Source organism: Macaca mulatta, chromosome 5 (genome assembly GCF_049350105.2).
Source record: "Macaca mulatta isolate MMU2019108-1 chromosome 5, T2T-MMU8v2.0, whole genome shotgun sequence".
Lineage (NCBI taxonomy): Eukaryota > Metazoa > Chordata > Mammalia > Primates > Cercopithecidae > Macaca > Macaca mulatta.
The window spans coordinates 76,956,438-76,976,497 of record NC_133410.1 but is presented as its reverse complement, the minus strand read 5'-3'; the positions used below and the strand labels follow the sequence as shown (position 1 = coordinate 76,976,497).

At 42.4% G+C, this 20,060-nt stretch overlaps 1 protein-coding gene across 1 annotated transcript; it reads left to right on the top strand.

Annotated features, from left to right (window-relative positions):
- Positions 1 to 151: 151 nt before the first annotated feature.
- ARL9 (ADP ribosylation factor like GTPase 9) lies at positions 152 to 19,626 on the top strand. Its single transcript, XM_015138660.3, has 4 exons — positions 152 to 622; positions 5,870 to 6,032; positions 13,124 to 13,299; positions 19,325 to 19,626. Exons 1-4 carry the CDS (start codon positions 332 to 334, stop codon positions 19,502 to 19,504), a joined length of 810 nt encoding a protein of 269 aa, XP_014994146.3. The 5' UTR covers positions 152 to 331; the 3' UTR covers positions 19,505 to 19,626.
- Positions 19,627 to 20,060: the final 434 nt, after the last annotated feature.

Genomic DNA, 20,060 nt, shown 5'->3' with positions numbered 1-20,060 from the left:
CTGCAGCAATGATATATACCCCGCCGAGCTGTCCGCGTCCTGGTTGGGACCTCTTGGTTTCGCTTGGCTGGGCTCAACCCATCCCGTACGCCTCCGCCCTTCCCTCTTTGCGTGCCCCTGCGGATTCAGCGAATCCGCTGCAAGAAGCCCTGCATCCGCCAGGTGAGCGGCTGTTGGCGGCGCTGCCGGGGTTGGCGGCTCCCGCGGGTTGTCTACGCCGCGGGGCCTACGTCTCCGTCAGGCGTGCACCTTGGGAGCCACACCTGGGGCCCGGAGCCACCGCTCAGCACGCGGGCACGCGGCGGGAGGGAAGGAAACCGCGGCGCTGGGGATGGAGAGGGGGAAAGTGAAGAAGAAAGAGAAGGAAAAGGAGACGGAGAAGGAGAAAATCAGAGAAAAGGGAAAGGAAGAGAAAGTGAAAAGAAAGGAGGTGGAGCAGAAAATTAAAGAAAAAGAAAAGGAGAAGCAAGAGAAGCAGGAGAGGAGAAAGAGAGAAGAGAAAGAGGAAAAAAGGACAAAGCAAGGGAAGGAGACAAAGAAAGAGAAGGAACAATTTAAGGGACAAGAAGAGGAAGGGGAGAACAAGGACAGCACCTTGACAAGGACCCCGCTCGAGCCGCTGGTAAGAGATCCAGTGTCCAGGACCCCTTGCCCCAAGGCCATTGTCGGCTTTCAGACCCCGGCGCTGTCTCTGTTACGTTGGAGGCCCCCGACCCGCGCGGGAGGGAATGGATCTCAACTGAGGGCTATTTACCTATGGATGAAAGCGATGTGCCAAACTTTGAACGACCCATCGCCAGCCCCTTTTTCCCGGACCCCCTGCCCACCCTCGCCCGTATCGTTACCCCTGTGTCTTAACCTTCGTCGGGTCTAGTGTTGAGGGACAAGTGATCTCGGTCTTAATGGGGACATGGCGAACGGCCCCTCTACTGCCCTTGGATCTGTCCAGCGCGCAACACTAGCGCACAGACCACCTGACCACATTTAGAAACCAGTCCCGAACCCTCCCCGCACGCAGGCCCTCTTTGCAGTGAATGCGTTCTTTGTCAGAAGGGGCAGGGTTCCAGAATGCAGGAGGTGTTGGGGACGCTGCAGTTGATGCCTTCATTGTTTTCAGACCACCAGTACCCTGAATGCATGGCGGAAAAGTTTTAACTGACAGGTCTTAAAAACTTGGCATTGTTTGGGTCAGCTGGATGGTCTCTGTGCTCCTGGAGTTCCTGAACTGGCTCCTTGGCTTAGAGCTACGATCTGGTTCTAAACAATTTGAATGATTAACACAGTTGTTGTTTTTTTGTTTTGTTTTGTTTTGTTTTGTTTTGTTTTCTTTTTTCTTTTTTGTGACAGGGTCTCACTCTGCCGCTCAGGCTGGAGGGATCCTCCCACCTCAGCCTGGCACCGCCCCCATCTCCCAACCTCAGTGACTGGCACTACAGGCGCACGCCACCATGTCCAGCTAATTTTTGTATTTTTGTGTAGAGATGGAGTTTCGCCATGTAGCCCAGGCTGATCTCAAACTCCTGGGCTCCAGCAATCCGCCTGCCTCGGCCTCCCAAAGTGCTGGGATTACAGGCGTGAGCCACCACGGATTAACAGATATTTGATCTCTGGTAAAACACATACTACATAGACCCATATTTGGCTAAAGGAATAACTTCTGACAAAAAACCAATGGTGTTCAGCATCACATTTTGTGTCTGAACTCTGTTTTACAAATTCAGCTTTCCTTAGTCTCAAGAAGATAAATGTGAGGAAGCCTGAATGCAGAATTTCTAGGTAGGATGGGCGTAGGGACAGCCATGTGGTTGGAAAGGGAACTGGTATTTTTGTTTTTGTTTTGAGACAGTCTGGCTCTGTCGCCCAGGCTTGAGTACTGTGGCGTGATCTCGGCTCACTGCAACCTCCAACTCCCAGGCTCAAGGCATCCTCCCACCTCAGCCTACCAAGTAGCTGGGAATACAGGTGCACACCACCATGCCTAGCTAATTTTTGTATTTTTGGTAGAGATGGGGTTTCGCCATGTTGCCCAGGCTGGTCTTCAACTCCTGAACTCAAGCGATCCACCCACCTTGGCCTCCTGCCGAGACCAGCTCGGTTGGGGAGACCCTACCCAGTGTCCCTAGAGGAATTAAAGACACGCACACAGAAATAGAGGTGCGAAGTAGGAAATCAGGGGTCGCACAGCCTTCAGAGCTGAAATCTCCAAACAGAGATTTACCCACATATTTATTAACAGCAAACCAGTCATTAGCATTGTCTCTATAGATACTAAATTAACCAAAAGTATCTCTTAAGGGAAACAAAGGGATGGGCCGAATTAATTGCAGCTGGAACATGCACTTAAGACACAGATCACTCAGGCTTTTGTTTGTGGCTTAAGAATGCCTTTAAGCAGTTTTCCGCCCTGGGCGGAAACTGTTCCTTGCCCTCATTCCTGTAAACCCACAACCTTCCAGCTTGGGCATTATGGCCATTATGGACATTTTACATTGCTGCAGAGATTTTTTTTATGGCCAGTTTTGGGGCCAGTTTATGGCCAGATTTTGGGGAGCTTGATCCCAACAGCCTCCCAAAGTGCTGGGATTACAGGCAAGAGCCACTGTGCCTGGCCTGGGAACTGCTTTTTATTCACACTATTTTATAGGACCTAAGATGTCGTTAGTCTAGGTACCACTAAGAAAGAAAAAAAAAGCCAGCACGGTGGCTCACACCTGTAATCCCGGCACTTTGGGAGGCCAAGGCGGGCAGATCACCTGAGGTCAGGAGTTTCAGAACAGACTGGCCAACATGGCAAAACCCCATCTCTACTAAAAATACAAAAAAATTAGCTGGGCATGGTGGCATGTGCCTGTAATCACAGCTACTCAGGAGGCTGAGGCAGGAAAATCACATGAACCTGGGAGGCAGAGGTTGTAGTGAGCCAAGATCGTGCCACTGCACTCCACCCTAGGCCACAGAGCGAGATTCTGTCTCAAAAATAAATAAATAAATAATTCTGCCAATCAAAATATGATATACTCTCAATTGTCAAAGACATCCTAATTTCAGAGATGTTAAAATGTGGAATGTGGGGGGCGGAATGTGTATCTTAGAATGAATAAAGTATGTCGGGGTAGGCTGAATGGGGCCTCTGGTGAAGACTGACAGGACATAATCCACTCTTGGCTGCCATTTCTTGGTGCCGGTATTGCTTAAAAACATGCAATTGTAAGCCATCCAATTAAGTCTCCCTTGCCCTTCTTCCTTACCTTGACACACTCTCAGAATGACATCATAATATTTAGATGCAACTGAAGGGAATGGAGAAGAGCCAGGGATGGAAGACACCTATGAAAATACAATTTACTTTAAGAACCGTCAAAGATTTGCTCTAAGAACAAATAAGTACGTTTTTTTTTTTTGAGACGGAGTTTCACTCATGTTGCCCAGGCTGGAGTGCAATGGCACGATCTCGGCTCACTGCAACCGCCACCTCCCAGGTTCAAGTGATTCTCCTGCCTTAGCTTCCTCAATAGCTGGGATTACTAGTATGCGCCACCATGCCCGGCTAATTTTGTATTTTTACTAGAGATGGGATTTCACCATGTTGGTCAGGCTGATCTCAAACTCCTGACCTCAGGTGATCCACCCTCCTCGGCCTCCCAAAGTGCTGGGATTACAGGTGTGAGCCACTGCACCGGCCTACTTTTTTTCAAATTCTGTTATACACTGTATGGCCTTCATAGATCATGCTCTCTGTACAAGTCTTTATGTTAAAGTTTACACCCTGGAAACCACATTTCGGAGCACTCTGAACGATCTTCACACCAGCCTGCCCTTCTGTCCCTCAGTCATTTGCCATAAAAATTCTAAGGCTAATACATTGATAGAATGCTTCTTTCTTTTTTTTTCTTTTCTTTTTTTTGGGGGGTCGGGGGGAATGGAGTCTCTGTCACCCAGGCTGGAGTGCAGTGGTGTCATCTCAGCTCCTGCAATCTCCACCTCCCAGATTCAAGCAATTCTCATGCCTCAGCCTCCTGAGTAGCTGGGATTACAGGCATGTGCCACCATGCCCGGCTGATTTTTGTATTTTTGGTAGAGACAGGGTTATGCCGTGATGGCCAGGCTGGTTCCAAAGTCCTGGCCTCAAGTGATCCACCTGCATTAGCTTCCTAAAATGTTGGATGAGAGCCACGACGCCCAGACTAGAATGCTTCTGTCTAAGTTTACTTCAAGTTCATCAGTTTGTTTTTTTGTTTGTTTGTTTGAGATGTTGTCTTGCTGTGTTGCCCAGGCTGGAGTGCAATGGCGCCATCTCGGCTCACCGCAACCTCCGCCTCTGAGGTTCAGGTGATTCTCCTGCCTCAGCCTCCCGAGCAGCTGGGATTACAGGTGCCCACCACTGCACCTGGCTAATTTTTTTTTTTTTTTAGACGGAGTCTCGCTCTCTTGCCCAGACTGGAGTGCAGTGGTGCAATCTCAGCTCACTGCAAGCTCCGCCTCCCAGGTTCACGCCATTCTCCTTCCTCAGCCTCTGGAGTAGCTGGGACTACAGGCACCTGCCACCATGCCCGGCTAATTTTTGTATTTTAAGTAGAGACAGGGTTCCACCGTATTGGCCGGGCTCGTTTCGAACTTGCGACCTCAGGTGATCTGCCTGCCTTGGCCTCCCAAGTTCGTCTGTTTTTAAAACAAATATTAATTTGTGATTGAAACTGGCTTAATAATTTTTATAACCTTTTCATTTAATTGTGATACTTATATTAAAAAGTATAAGAGGGAGGCCTGGTGTGGTGGCTCATGCCTGTAATCCCAGCACTTTGGGAGGCCAAGGTGGGCAGATCACGAGGTCAGGAGTTCGAGACCAGCCTGACCAACATGGTGAAACCCCGTTTGTAGTAAAAATACAAATTGTGGGACGTGGTGGCGTGCTCCTGTAATCTTAGCTACTCGGGAGGCTGAGGCAGGAGAATCGCTTGAACCCAGGAGGCGGAGATTGCAGTGAGCCCAGATCATGCCACTGCACTCCACCCTGGGTGACAGAGCAAGACTCCATCTCAAAAAAAAAAAATGTATAAGAGGGAAACCTTGCTCTGAGATCTTACAATCTAGTTATTCAATTGTGAAGACAGGCGAAATTAATAATTGAGACCTTAGATGCTTATGCACTGAGTGGCACAGTCAATACATGCACCACGGAGGTCCCAAGACCCCAAACAAAATGAACTCAGGTGCAGTCTCCAATTCATAGACACGAATTCAAGAAGCAAAATGAAGTCTGAAAATTGGTCCTGTAATCTATAGCACTACTCATAAATGCTGGTAGTATTTATTTGATAGACTGATCAGGAGTTAGGGGATGGAGGAGGGATGTAAAATTAGTATCACATAATGAACAGCTAATTAGAAAATGTTCACTGGTTGGTATAGTTTGTTCTAGACCTATAAAATATTCGTGAAGTTTTATCCTTTTTTTTTTTTTTGGAGACAGGGTCTTGCTCTGTTCCTCAGGCTGGAGTTCAGTGTGCAGTCTCAGCTCACTGCAACCTCTGCCTCCTGGGTTCAAGTGATTCTTATGCCTCAGCCTACCAAGTAGCTGGACTTACAGGTGCACGCCACCACACCTGGCTAATTTTTTGTGTTTTTAGTAGAGATGGGGTTTCACTATGTTGGCCAGGCTGGTCTGGAACTTCTGACCTCAAGAGATCCTCCTGCCTCAGCCTCCCAAAGTGCTGGGATTACAGGTGTGAGCCACCTGGCCCGTGAAGTTTTATTCTGGTTACAATTCCAAGAATATTATTGGATTCTACCACAGGCAGGCCCACTGCCAAGACCCAGAAAAATGAGCCCCTGATAGCATGGGCTTATTGATTTATCTTTTGTTTCACAGGAGAAAAACAAGCAAATCCTAGTGCTGGGCCTGGATGGAGCAGGAAAAACCAGTGTCCTCCACTCTCTAGCTTCAAACAGAGTCCAGCATAGTGTGGCACCCACCCAAGGTTTCAATGCAGTTTGCATCAACACTGAAGATGGCCAAATGGAGTTCCTGGAGAGTAAGCTCTCTGTTCCTTAGTTACAAGATAGCCACATTTTATTCTCTCTTAAGCCAGACATGATGTTAGCAACATTGAGTCTTTATGAAAACTAACACTGAATCAAATTTTCCTAGACTTTTAGAATGGATGTGTACTTTAATACCCAGGTACACTGTGGGGGGAATCACTTTTTGCTTTTTTGATGTTCTCCTTTTTACAGTAGTGGTGATAAAGGGGGAGTTTAGAGGAAGGCTTTAGCACTCCCTCCTATAATCTCCTGTAATCAGCCTTCTTCCCACACTGCTGCAAATGAGCATGCAATCTAAGTTTAAGTACAGTGTGCTTGCTTCTCTGCAAATAAAATTATAGACAAGCTCCAAACCTCTTCTTCTAAATAGATGGCAGTCCACAGGCCCCTACTGGATAGTAATTCTGGAGTCACCACCTGTAAATATTACTCTCTCCTGAAGTTGGGTCAAGTCCTCTTGTCTTCTCTTTACACATTCATCCATCCTCATGGCATTAAATACCATCTATATGCTAATGGCTCCCAAATTTATCTATCCAGCCCAAACATATCCAAGTCCTCAAACCTAACAAGGGAAAAACAAAATGCTTGATTTTTCCCATATCTGTTCCTTTCCCTGTAATCTTCTGGTCAGTAAATGGCTCCATACCCATCAGGTTGCTCTAGCCAGAAACCTGAGAGTCACCCTTGACTCCTCCTTTTGCATCCCCACCTCCAGTCCACAAGTAAAACACTATGAATTTTGCCAGCTCCAACGCATCTCTCAAATGCATTGGTTACATCCTTTCTACTGCCTCTATGCAAGTCGGAACCTCAATCATCTATTACTTAGATTGTTATAGTCACCTTTTTACTTTGGCTTTTATCTGTTTATGAAGAGCAGTATTTTAACACATACTTATCATTTGCTAACTTAAAACTCTTCAGTGGAGATCTCATCCTTGTAATAAAATCGAAAGTCTTTATTATGGCCCATGAGGCTCTTCATAAACTGCCTCCTCCCTAACCTTACCTCACCCCAGGCTTATTGTACTCCTTTCTTTCTCTCCTTTTACAAGAGCTTTCTTGGGTGTGCCTTCTGTCAGACATACTACTACCCCTGCTCTTCCCATGATGGCTTGCTCCTCAACCTTCAGGGATTAGCTTACATGGCCCCATAAAATCAATCATTCTTTTTTTTTTTTTTTTTTTTTTGAGACAGAGTCCTGCTCTGTCACCCAGGCTGGAGTGCAGTGGTGCAATCTGAGCTCACTGCAACCTGTGCCTCCCGGGTTCAAGTGATTCTGTCGCCTCAGTCTCGTGAGTAGCTGGGATTACAGGCACACACCATCATACCCGGCTAATTATTTTGTATTTTTAGTAGAGACGGGGTTTCACCATGTTGGCCAGGCTGGTCTCGAATTCCTGACCTCAGGTTATCCACCCACCTTGGCCTCCCAAAGTGCTCGGATAACAGGCGTGAACCACTGCACCCAGCCCCCATAAAATCATTCTTTCTAAGTATGTTCCCCAATGCTGTTTGCTTCCTCCATAAGGTTTTTAATAACATTCACTATTTATTTTTATTTGTTTTTGATCTGTCCACCCAACTAGATGGTAACTTTTGCTATACTTGTTTTGTTCAACAATATATACCCAATGTCTGGCAAATAGTACATATTCAACAAAAATGCATTAAGTGCTAACTGTGTTCCCAATTTTTATCATAATCATCAATATCCTGAAGAAGAATAGCAGTTTACACTTGCAACCTTTAAGTTTTAAAATGTGTATCTTCACAGTGGCTATATTAAGCCATCAATTTAGGTAAGTTTTCATAATGCCACAGGCATAGCTTCTAAGGAGGCTTTTTTTAGGCTGCAGCATCCAGTGGTATTCAGTGATATAAACCTGTATGGGCTGCTATGCTATCGTGTAACACTTGGAGTATGTTGGGGATTGGTGGGAGGTGAAGTTTTATTGTATAAGCCTATTTGTAGAAATGATATATTCACATATAATTTTGCCTATATCTCTTCATCAACATTCTACAGATCATCTTAATCTTTAAAAAAAAATTCTTTTAGTTTATGCACTAAAAAGTAGTGGCAAAAATAAATGGAGAGATTTCAGTTCCTATTATAGTTTTTGAAGGGCCTTTCTGTGACAAAACCACAAATCCTGGTTAAAATTTATTTTTTAAAGCATTGATGAACTTGCAACAAGTAAGACAAATTTGCAAGGCTACCTGCTTTACTCTTCCTGCCCTTTCCCTCCTTCCAAAGACAGAAAAATAAAACAACTCATGAGTTGAAACTGGAGTGACAGCCACAGTAGATAAGCAAATGAAAAAGCGGTGTTATCTAGAGGCCCCTGGACATGAGGGCCCCTGGAAGAGTGCTAACATGCTCCCAGTCAGTAGCTCCCCCAGTTTCTAATTCTGGAGCAAAGACCCCCAGTATTCTCATAAATTAAGATTAATCAAATATGAGTTCAGGCTAGGCATAGTGGCTCACACCTGTAATCCCAGCACTTTGAGAGGTCAGGGCAGGTGGATTGCTTGAGTCCAGGAGTTTGAGAACAACCTGGGCAACATGGCAAAATCCTACCTCTACAAAAAATACAAAAAATGAGCTGAGCATGGTGGTGCATGCCTGTAGTCCCAGCTACTCTGGAGGCTGAGGCAGGAGGATCGTTTGTGCCCAGAAGGCAGAAGTTGCAGTGAGCCGTGATCATGCCTCTGTATTCCAGCCTGGGCAACAGAGTGAAACCATGTCTCAAAAAAGAAGATGACAAAATCTACTGATCAAAACTAGCATTTAAAGCATTTATAATCTTAAATGCTTATAGCTGAAAGGAAAATAGCTGAAAACGTATAAGTTAAATATGCAATGTAAATTAGGTAAAAGAACAACAGAATAAAACCAAAGAGGTTGAGGGAGAGATGATAAAGACACGAAGTGAATGAAATTGATGAAGACACAGTAGCAAAGATCAGCAAAGTCAAAAGTTAGTTCCTTGAATAGATAAACAAAATAGACAAATTTCTGGTGAAATTCATTAAGGAAAATCTGGAAACCACAAATAAGTAATGTCATGAAGGAAAAAGAGCATATCATTCATTACGATGACAAGAGTATAATACCTGTGTTAACAAATTTGTATCAATAGATATAAAGTCCTGGATAAGTGGCAAAAATCCTCCAAATATGTGTCTTAGGAAAATGGACTCAAGAAGAAATAGGAATATTGAATAATTTAAAGCTTCTAAAGAAATCAATAGCAAAAAATCATCCTATAATGAAAAACACCCGATCAGTTGGTTTATAGGTGGGCTCTTATCAATCTTAATCTTACATAAATTCTTTCAGAGAATAGGGGAAAAAAAGAAATGCTCTCCAACTCACAGTATGAGGTCACTGTATATCCAAACCAGCAAAGAGTATGAGAAATGGAAATGCAGAAATCTGAACAAAATTGTAGTAAACTAAATTCAGTTAATATATTAAAGAGATAATATATCACCAGATGAGTTTCTCCAAGAATGAAAGGTTGGTTTAACATTTGAAAAATAGCCAGGTGTGGTGACTTATGCCTGTAACTCCAGCACTTTGGGAGGCCAAGGGGGGCGGATCACTCACTTAAAGTCAGGAGTTCAAGACCAGCTTGGCCTAACATGGTGAAACCCTGTCTCTATTAAAAAGACAAAAATTAGCCGGGCATGGTGGCAGGTACCTGTAATCCCAGACACTCAGGAGTAGCTGAAGCAGGAGAATTGCTTCAACCCGGGAGGTGGAGGTTGCAGTGAGCCAAGATCGTGCCACTGCTTTCCATCCAGCCTGGATGACAAGAGCAAAACTACATCTCAAAAAAAAAAAAAAAAAAAAAAATCTCATTCAACATTATACAGGAGGTTCTAGTCAGTTTGAGAAAAAGAAAAGGCATAAGAATTAGAAAGGAAGAAATAAAACAATACTTATTTACAAGTTATATGATTGTCTTCAAAGAAAGCCTAAAACACCCTTCAAATTATTAGAAATGATAAGAGCTTGGCAAGACAACTGTATATAACAATATAAAATTAATTGTATTTCTATTACCCAGCAGCATGCAGCCATTTTCAATAGCAACAAAAGATAGGAATAAACCAAACAAAAAAATGTGTCTATCTATACAGAGAAAATCTGTAGATATCATTGAATAACACTGAAAGACCTAAATAGAGACATAATACAGTTTTCATGAATAGGTAGACATTATATCAAAAAAATATTAATTCTCCCCAAATTGACATTTAGATACAATTCAATTCCAATCAATAGCTCAACAAGATTTTTTAAAAAGAGTTTGACAAGCTGAGGCTAAAATTGACATGGGTGAGCAAAGGAGTAAAGAAAGTCAAGACACTCGAAGAAATTAGTAAGAAAGATGGACTTGTCCTGTCAAGTATCAAATCTTATTATAAAGCTATGAAATTAAAATGTGTGGTGTTGGCACAAGAATGAACAGAATGACCAAAGGAACAGACTAGAGAGTCCACTGGGGAAACTATTCAATAAATGGTGCAGGGACAACATGGAATAAAAATGAAATTAGTTTCCTGCCTCCTATGCATACAAATGTATACATCAATTTCCGATGGATAAAAGCCAAATGTAAAAAGCTTTGTGGAGAAAATATAGACTATCCTTATGACTTCAGGATAGAGAAAGATTTTTTAAACAGGATACAAAAAATAATAACCATAAGAAAGATGGATAAATGTAACTACATTAAAATGGAAAACATCTGTTCATTAAAAAGATGCCACAAAACAGGAGAAGATACATGCAACACATCCAAGCAAATGCCTAGTATCCAGAATATATAAAGAACTCCTACAAATAAAAACAACATAAAAACATTGGCAAAAGACATGAATAACATTCCACATAAAACAAATTAGAAGTGAACATATGAAAAATACTCAACTTGATCAGTAAGTAGAATTCAAATTAGGCAAAAAAAAAAAAAAAAAGAAATCTGATAATATCAAGTTTTGAAGAGGATGTGGCCGGGTGCAGTGGCTCACTCCTGTAATTCCAACACTTTGGGAAGCCAAGGTGGGTGGATCACTGGAGTTCAAGGGTTCAAGACCAGCCTGGGCAACATGGCGAAACCCCAGCTCTACAGAAAATACAAAATTAGCCCGGCTTAGTGGCTCGTGCTTGTAGTCCCAGCTACTGGTGAGACTGAGAAAGGAGGATCGTTTGAGCCCAGAAGGTGGAGGTTGCAGTGAGTGGAGATTGCACCACTGCCCTCCAGCCTGGATGACAGAGCACAATCTTGTCTCAAGGAAAAATAAAATAAAAATAAAAAGAGGATGTGGATATAGAGGAAACTTATTGGCTATTAGCTGTTGGCAGAGTGTGTATTGGTAACAACTTCTTTGGAAAATAATTTGGCGTATTTGGCATTAGTTCCATGCTTAGATAACTGGAGAAACTCTTGCTTGTACGGACCTCAGGAAACAAATACAAAAATGTTTACAGCAGCATTGTTTATTGCAGCAAGAAATGAGGAACAACCCAAACGTCCACTGATGTTTTAACTAAGTGTGTTAAAACCATATGAGTTACTTAGAAGGTCACACAGCACTATTTTAACAAATTAAAAACACAAAATACTTCAAAGAATGAGTAGCCTACCTCTGTACAAAGGAAGCCAAAGGGAAGGCAAACATCCTTTCTTGTTAGCATTTAAAATACTTTTGTTAAGTTCTTGAAACAGAGGTGCAAAAAGTTTTTCTGTCAAGGACTACATAGGAACTAATTTATGCTTTGCAGGCCACCTGCTCTCTATTGCAGTCACTCAACTCTGTCTTGAGAAAGCAGTCATAGACAATATGTTCTATATGTTCAATGTTACTATAAAACTTTATTTCTGGGCACCAAAATCTAAATTTGATATAATAGTCCTGTGTTAGAAAATGTTATTCTACCTTTTTTTTTTCCTCTACTATTTAGACATGTAAAAGCTATTTTTACCTAGTGAGCTGTACAAAAATAGGCAGTTGGTCAGATTTGAACTGTGGGCCATGGTTTGCCAATACTCCTCCTAGGACAAAAATGAAAACAAAATCCATTGTATATATGTTATTATCATTAACCAAAAAGTTTATTCTGGGAAGAATCAGCAGTATGAAGTAATCAAAAGGCATTTTTTTTTTTTCTGAAGCAAATATTCCTGAATACCCACAGGATCATGTTAACTCTGTGCAATATTAAGAGGAGAAGTTATTTCTAGGATTTTGACAAAGGAAAAAAATTGTGCAAGTGAGACTAGCCAATGAATTCAGTTCATTTAAAATTTATTTTAATGTATATTTTATCCTACCATCCTTTTCCAGTCTTAATTATTTTAGTAGTAGCATACTCCCATTTTCTTTTTCTTTTTCTTTCCTTTTTTTTTTTTTTTTTTTTTTTTTTTTTTAGATAGATGGGGTCTCGCTCTGGAGCGTGGTGGCGCAAATACAGCTCACTGTAGCCATGTTCACGCCACTGCACTTCCTGGGCTCCAGTGATCCTCCTGCTTCAACCTCCCTAGTCGTTAGCACCACAGGCATACACCACCACACCGGTCCATTTTTTAGTTTTTATTTTTGTAGAGACAGAGCCTCACCCTGTCGCCCAGGCTGGTCTTGAACTACTGGGCTCAATCAGTCCTCCTGCCTCAGGCTCCCAAAATGTTGAGATTGCAGGCGTGAGCAACTGTACCTGGCCTTACTCCCATTTTCTGAGCTATAACTGATAAAGATGCAGTGGCTGACATGGCTGCTGTGGACAATGGGATCAGGAGACATCCCCTGTAGTATTTCGCATCTCTCTGCTGATCCTTTGTGATACAGTAATGAATGAACCACTTGTGATGGTTCTTCTCACCAACCAGTTCCCCACTAACATGCCTCTGGTCCCTCTGAGGACTGGGTACACTCTAACACGGTGATATTTTATCAAAACACCTGTCCTGTGTTCAGAAATCTGGATGTGCCCTCCCTGCTCCCAGGGTGGGTGCTTCTGTAATTTTGTGTGTGTGTGTCTTCTTCCTCTACTATTCTCTGTAGTTGGTGGCAGTGAACCTTTTCGGTCCTACTCGGAAACGTACCTATCCAAGGGATTGCTGCTTATCTTTGTGGTGGATTCAGCAGATCACGGCCGATTACCTGAAGCCAAGAAATACCTTCATCAGCTAATTGCGGCAAACCCAGTACTTCCTCTGGTTGTGTTTGCAAACAAACAGGTAAAAATCTGTGCAAATATAAATTGTACTCAGTAGTTTTGTATTTAATACAAAAAATGTATATGTGTAATAGCTAGTCAACAATAAGCTATATATTTAATTCAGTTTATGTTTATTAGAGCTCTTGGATTATAAACACCTTGAAGGTAGAGACTATTATTCATCTTTGTGTTCCTTGTAATACCTAGTATACTGTCTTGTGGATGCTAGGAATTCAACAGATGTGTGTTGAACTTACTTCAATAAATACATGTTAATTGTTAAATTTGATTCAACAAAATATGAGTGGCTACCATGTATAAAGAAATCGTTTTGCTTTAGATCAATCAGACTGAGCCGAACTTACTCTACACATGCATTAAAAATATTAAATATATGTGGAGAATTTGGAACCCTTGTATACTGTCAGTGAGAATGTAAAATTGCAGAGCTGCTATGGAAAACAGTAACATGGTTCCCCAAAAGAATCAAAAATAGAGGCAAGGCGCGGTGGCTCACACCCGTAATCCCAGCACTTTGGGAGGCCAAGGGTGGGGGATCACGAGGTCAGGAGATTTTGACCATCCTGGCTAACACGGTGAAACCCCGTCTCTACTAAAAATGCAAAAGATTAGCCGGGAGTGGTGGCGGGGGCGTCTGTAGTCCCAGCTACTCGGGAGACTGAGGCAGGAGAATGGCGTGAACCCGGGAGGCGGAGGTTGCAGTGAGCCGAGATAGCGCCACTACACTCCAGCCTGGGTGACAGAGTGAGACTCCGTCTCAAAAAAAAATCAAAAATAGAATTCCCTTATGATGTAGCAATTCCACTTCTGGGCATACAGTGAAAAGAATTAAAAGCAGGGACTCAAACTGATATTTGTATGTTTGGCTGTTTTATGTTTCTTTATGTTTTATATTGTTTTGTTTTATATATTTTATGTTTTTTGTGATATGTTCATAGCAGCATTACTCATAACAGCCAAAAATGGAAGCTACCCAAAATAAATGGATATATAAAATACGGTATACACATGCAAAGGGATTTTTTTTTTTTTTTAAGACAGCATTCTGCTCTAGCACCCAGGCTAGAGTGTAAGTGGTGTGATCTCAGCTCATTACCTCCTGGGTTCAAGTGAGTTGCTTGCCTCAGCCTCCCAAGTAGCCAGGATTACAGGCATGCACCACCACTCCCGATTCTTTATTTAGTTATTTATTTATTTTTTTGAGACAGAGTCTTGCTGTGTCTCCCAGGCTGGAGTGCAATGGCGCAATTTTGGCTCACCACAACCTCCACCTCCCGGGTTCAAGTGATTCTCTGCCTCAACCTCCTGAGTAGCTGGGACTACAGGCACATGCCACCACGCCCGGCTAATTTTTGTATTTTTAGTAGAGACAGAGTTTCTCCATGTTGGCCATGCTGATCTCGAACTTTTGGCCTCAAGTGATCCACCCACCTGGGCCTCCCAAAGTGCTGGGATTACAGGCGTGAACCACCGCACCCGGCCACAATGGGATATTGTTCAGCCTTAAAAGGGAAGGAAATTCAGACACATGTCCCGACATGGATGAACCTTGAGAACATTATGCTAAGTGAATAAGTCAGTCACAAAAGGGTAAATACTATCTGATTCCATTTATATGAGGTACCTAGAGTTGTCAGATTCATAAAAATAGAAAGTGGAGTGGTGATTTCCATGAGTTGGGGGAGGGAGGAATATGCAGTTATCATTTAATGGATACAGAGTTTCAGTTTTGCAGATAAAAGTTTTGGAGATGGATGGCGGTGATAGTTGCATAACATTGTGAATATACTTAATGCCACTGAACTGTACACTTAAAAATGGTTAAGGAGAAAAATTTTGTGATATGTATTTAACACAATAAAAATTGAAAAACAATTTAAACATCTATAATATTATAATGCTAAAGTCCCTTTCTCAGTTGTTAGGTTTGCCAATCATAGAAGAGCTCAATTCCTGACTTTTCTCCTACTACTTCTATGGGTGAATGTATATGGAAGTAAACTAAGTAATTAAAAATGATGACCTCAAATAGGAGCCTATGTTAAAGTCCAGTACAGAAGCTAGTCCAGCAGACTGTCTCAAAAGAAAATTTTAAAAAAGAGAGAGGGATGCTTTTATTGTTTTGTTTTTAAGTGGAGCATCTTAAGTACCATAAACTACAAAGATTTACATCATGGTACATGTAAGTGAGCTGTATAGTATTCCATAGCATTAATATGCCAAAATGTTATCGTTTTCTTACTGCTGGGAATTTGAATTATTTCCAATTTTTTATTGTTCTTAATGGTGCTGCCAGTGAGCCTTCATGTATGTGTCTCTTTGAGGATGTGTATGAACATTTTGCTGGTGGATATGCCTAAAATAATTGCTGGGATTTTGGATTTGTACATATTCTGTTTTATTAGATATCACCAAGTTACTTTCCAAAGATGTTGCGCCAATTTATTCTTCCACCAGCAGAATATGACAGTTTTTGCGGCTCTACATCCTTGTCAATACTTGGTATTGTCAGACTGCTTCATTTTTGCCAGTCTGATGGGTGAACTTGTTTTTTATTGTTCTGATGTTCATTTCCTTAACTACTTGTGAGTTTGAACATTTTTTCAGAAGTTTATTAGTTATTGGTCTCCACATCTGTAAATTGCCTATGAATATGTTTTCCCAAATTGCTACTAGGGTGTTTATCTTTCTTATTTTAGTTGTAGGAGTCTTTCATATCATTTGGAAAAATAATCCTTTGTTAATAATGTGCATTAAAATTATCTTTCCCAGCATCCTGGTGGCTTATCATTTTACTTTGCTTACTTTTATACAGAAGATTTTCTTCCCTCCCCTCCCCTCCTCTCCCCTCTTTTCTTTTCTTTTTTTCCTTTTTTCTTTTCTTTTCTTTTTTTTTTTTTTTTGACAGAGTCTCACTCCATCACCCAAGCTGGAGTACAGTGGTGTGATCTCGGCTCACTGCAAACTCTACCTCCCAGGCTTAAGCAATTCTCCCACCTCAGCCTCCCAAGTAGCTGGGACTATAGACACGAGCTGGCACACCCGGCTAATTTGCATTTTTTGTGGAGACAGGTTTTCGTCATGTTGCCCAGGCTGGTCTCAAACTACGGGGCTCAAGCAGTCTACCTGCCTCGGCCTCCCAAAGTGCTGGAATTACAGGCGTGAGTCAGTGCACTCGGACTTTTTTTTTTTTTAAACAGGGTCTCACTTTGTTGCCCAGGCTGGAGTGCAGTATAGTGGCATGATCATAGCTCAATGCAGCCTCAACCTCCCCAGGCTCAGGTGATCCTCCTCCCTCAACCTCCCTAGTAGCTGGGATTACAGGTGTGCACCACCATGCCCAGCTAATTTTTTTTTGGCATTTTTTGTGGAGATGGGATTTCACCATGTTTCCCAGGCTGGTCTTGAACTCCTGGGCTCAAACAGTCTGCCCACCTCAGCCTCCCAAAGTGTTGGGATTACAGATGTGAGCCACTGCATCCGAGTGATTTTCATTTTTAATATTCAAATTTATCAATACTGTGCCTTATGGTTTGTATCCATTATCTTCATCAAATTGAATAAACAGAGCCATTTGTTATCACATTTATAGCTTTTTTTGGGCCTTAATGATAAAAGATTTGAATATCCTAGTTTAAGATTTATGCATCTTTGTTTATATTCCTTGGCCAAAATATTTGGTCCAAGCTTTTAGGTGACTCACTGGTTCAAGTTATTACATAAGGGTTTTCAAAAAGTCATCTTACCATCTTTACTCTTTGGGTTATGACCTCTATTAAGGCACATACAGGAAAGTGTGGAATAAACCAGATATTTTTGCCTGATGTGCTTTATCATTACAGAGAGCCCCTTCTCCCATCCATCACCCTCCCTCCCTCCCTCTCCTATTTCTTCCTCTTCAACTCCACCAGTGAATTTATTAACCCGAGATATCATTCACATGTTAAGGGATCCATTAACACTGTTCAAAAAGTTAGCATAGGCTCTAAACAAATTCAGGTTTCAAACAGGCAACTACCAATATCTGGAAAGGTAATCAACTCCAGCTAAGTACCGTGGACAGCACATCAGGAAAAGCCCCACAGGCTCCAAGTGATAGAATTTGATAGGTTCGGGACATGCACAGCGGCCCATGCCTATAATCCCAGCACTTTGGAAGGCCGAGGCAGGTGGAACACCTGAGGTCAGGAGTTGGAGACCAGCGTGGCCAACATGGTGAAAACCCGTCTCTACTAAAAATAGAAAAATTAGCTGGGTGTGGTGGCATGCACCTATAATCCCAGCTACTTGGGAGGCTGAGGCAGGGGAATCGCTTGAACCTAGGAGGCAGAGGTTGCAGTGAGGCAGTGAGCCGAGATTGTGCCACTGCACTCCAGTCTTGGTGACAGGGTGAGACTCCGTCTCAAAAAAAAAAAAAAAAAAAAAGATAGGTTCATACTGATACAAGAAAAAAAAAAGGCACAATATTAGGTTATTTCCAAAGATTTAAAAATGATCTTCTAAAATTTAGGGGGAATGCTATGAAATAACAAAAAGCCATTTACAAACGCAATTTTAGAAGTGAAAAAACTTGGCCGGGCACGGTGGCTCAAGCCTGTAATCCCAGCACTTTGGGAGGCCGAGACGGGCGGATCACGAGGTCAGGAGATCGAGACCATCCTGGCTAACACGGTGAAACCCCGTCTCTACTTAAAAATACAAAAAAAAAAAACTAGCCGGGCGTGGTGGCGGGCGCCTGTAGTCCCAGCTACTCGGGAGGCTGAGGCAGGAGAATGGCGTGAACCCGGGAGGTGGAGCTTGCAGTGAGCTGAGATCCGGCCATTGCACTCCAGCCTGGGCGGCAGAGCGAGACTCCGTCTCAAAAAAAAAAAAAAAAAAAAAAAAAAAGAAGTGAAAAAACTTTCACAAAGGACTGGAAAACTATAGCTGAATCTGTGTATTTATGAAAGGGAATGTCACAGGTCATTTGCTTAAATAATTCTTGGCGTATGAGAGTTAAAGATGTATGTTTTGACCTTGCCATTTCCATCATAAGGAGGTTTTGGCCCTGGCATGCGGCCTAAGCACAGGCTTCCTGTCTTCCCCTCTCTGCCTCTTGCTGTGGCTTTCCCTCTTCCAAGACTCCCCCATCTCTTTCCCTGTCTCTCCTCTGAGCCTCCTCTTCCCACTGCACCTTGTCTCAATCTGTTCTCTCTCCATTCCCTTCTCTGTCCTCCTCTACTCCCCAAAATTGGTCGAGGATTTTTTTGTTCAATAGAAATAATGAGCACAAAAGAAAACTCACAGTGGCAAGAACTATAATTGGTAAAGTATGATATAGACCTAAAACAATAGATGAATCAAATTTCTGTTATTAAATATAAATAAAAAGAATTGCTCCTGTTGAAATAATCTTAGAAGATTAAAAGGAAAATGGAAAAACAAAATTAGACTGGGTGCAGTGGCTCATGCCTGTAATCCCAGCAGTTAGGGAGGCCTAGGTGGAAGGATTGCTTGAGGCCAGGAGTTCGACACCAGCCTGGGCAACATAGCAAGATGCTCCTCTTTACAAAATATTTTTTAAAATGAGTGGGTCCGGTGGTACAAACCTGTAGTCCCAGCTACTCAGGAGGGTGAGGCAGGAGAATTGCTTGAACATGGGAGGCGGAGGTTGCAGTGAACCAAGATTCTGCCACTGTACTCCAGCCTGGGCGACAAAGCAAGACCCTGTCTTTAAACAAACAACAAACAAACAAAATTAGAAACAGATTGACTGCACTGTTTAGAAAACGAAGGTATTATATTGGCTTAGCTTCATTCCAGAATATACTTTTTTTTTTTGATAACTCATAAATGCTGGCATAATTCTTATGAAAACATTTTTATTCAGACAACCTCTGGGCTCATAATAATGGAGTCACAATATCCTTTATATGAAAATGGGGTGGTCACTGAGAGCAATAAATAAGAGTAATAAATGTGTTTATCTGAAAGGATTGCAAAATAACCAACTTTGTCTTATTCTTATTCCACTCCGGATGAAGGATCTTGAAGCAGCCTATCACATTACAGATATCCATGAAGCTTTGGCATTATCTGAAGTGGGAAATGACAGGAAGATGTTCTTGTTTGGAACCCACGTGACTAAGAATGGCTCAGAGATACCATCCACCATGCAAGATGCCAAAGACTTGATTGCACAGCTGGCTGCAGATGTGCAGTGACCAGGACTCAGCCCACTGTGCAGCTCACGACTGAAATGTCATCAGTGTTGAATGGCAGGCTTGAAGTCAAAGGTTTCCACTTTCAAATAAAAATTAAGCCATTTCCTATTTTCTCAATGCATGGGATGTATATAGTCAGCCCTCCATATCCATGGGTTCCACATCTGCGGATTAAAGAACTGTGGATCAAAAACATTCAAAAAGTAAACCCACCAAAGAATAATAACACAACAATAAAAATAATACATATATAATTTTTTTTTTTTTTTTTTTTGAGACGGAGTCTCGCTGTGTCGCCCAGGCTGGAGTGCAGTGGCCGGATCTCAGCTCACTGCAAGCTCCGCCTCCCGGGTTGATGCCATTCTCCTGCCTCAGCCTCCCGAGTAGCTGGGACTACAGGCTCCTACCACCTTGCCCGGGTATTTTTTTGTATTTTTTAGTAGAGACTGGGTTTCACCATGTTAGCCAGGATGGTCTCGATCTCCTGACCTCGTGATCCGCCCGTCTCGGCCTCCCAAAGTGCTGGGATTACAGGCTTGAGCCACCGCGCCTGGCC

Coding starts and splice junctions, on each gene's coding strand:
- ARL9 (XM_015138660.3), top strand. CDS start 332: ATGGAGAGGGGGAAAGTGAAGAAGAAAGAGAAGGAAAAGGAGACGGAG. Junction 623..5,869: donor GGACCCCGCTCGAGCCGCTG/GTAAGAGATCCA, acceptor TTTGTTTCACAG/GAGAAAAACAAGCAAATCCT. Junction 6,033..13,123: donor CCAAATGGAGTTCCTGGAGA/GTAAGCTCTCTG, acceptor TATTCTCTGTAG/TTGGTGGCAGTGAACCTTTT.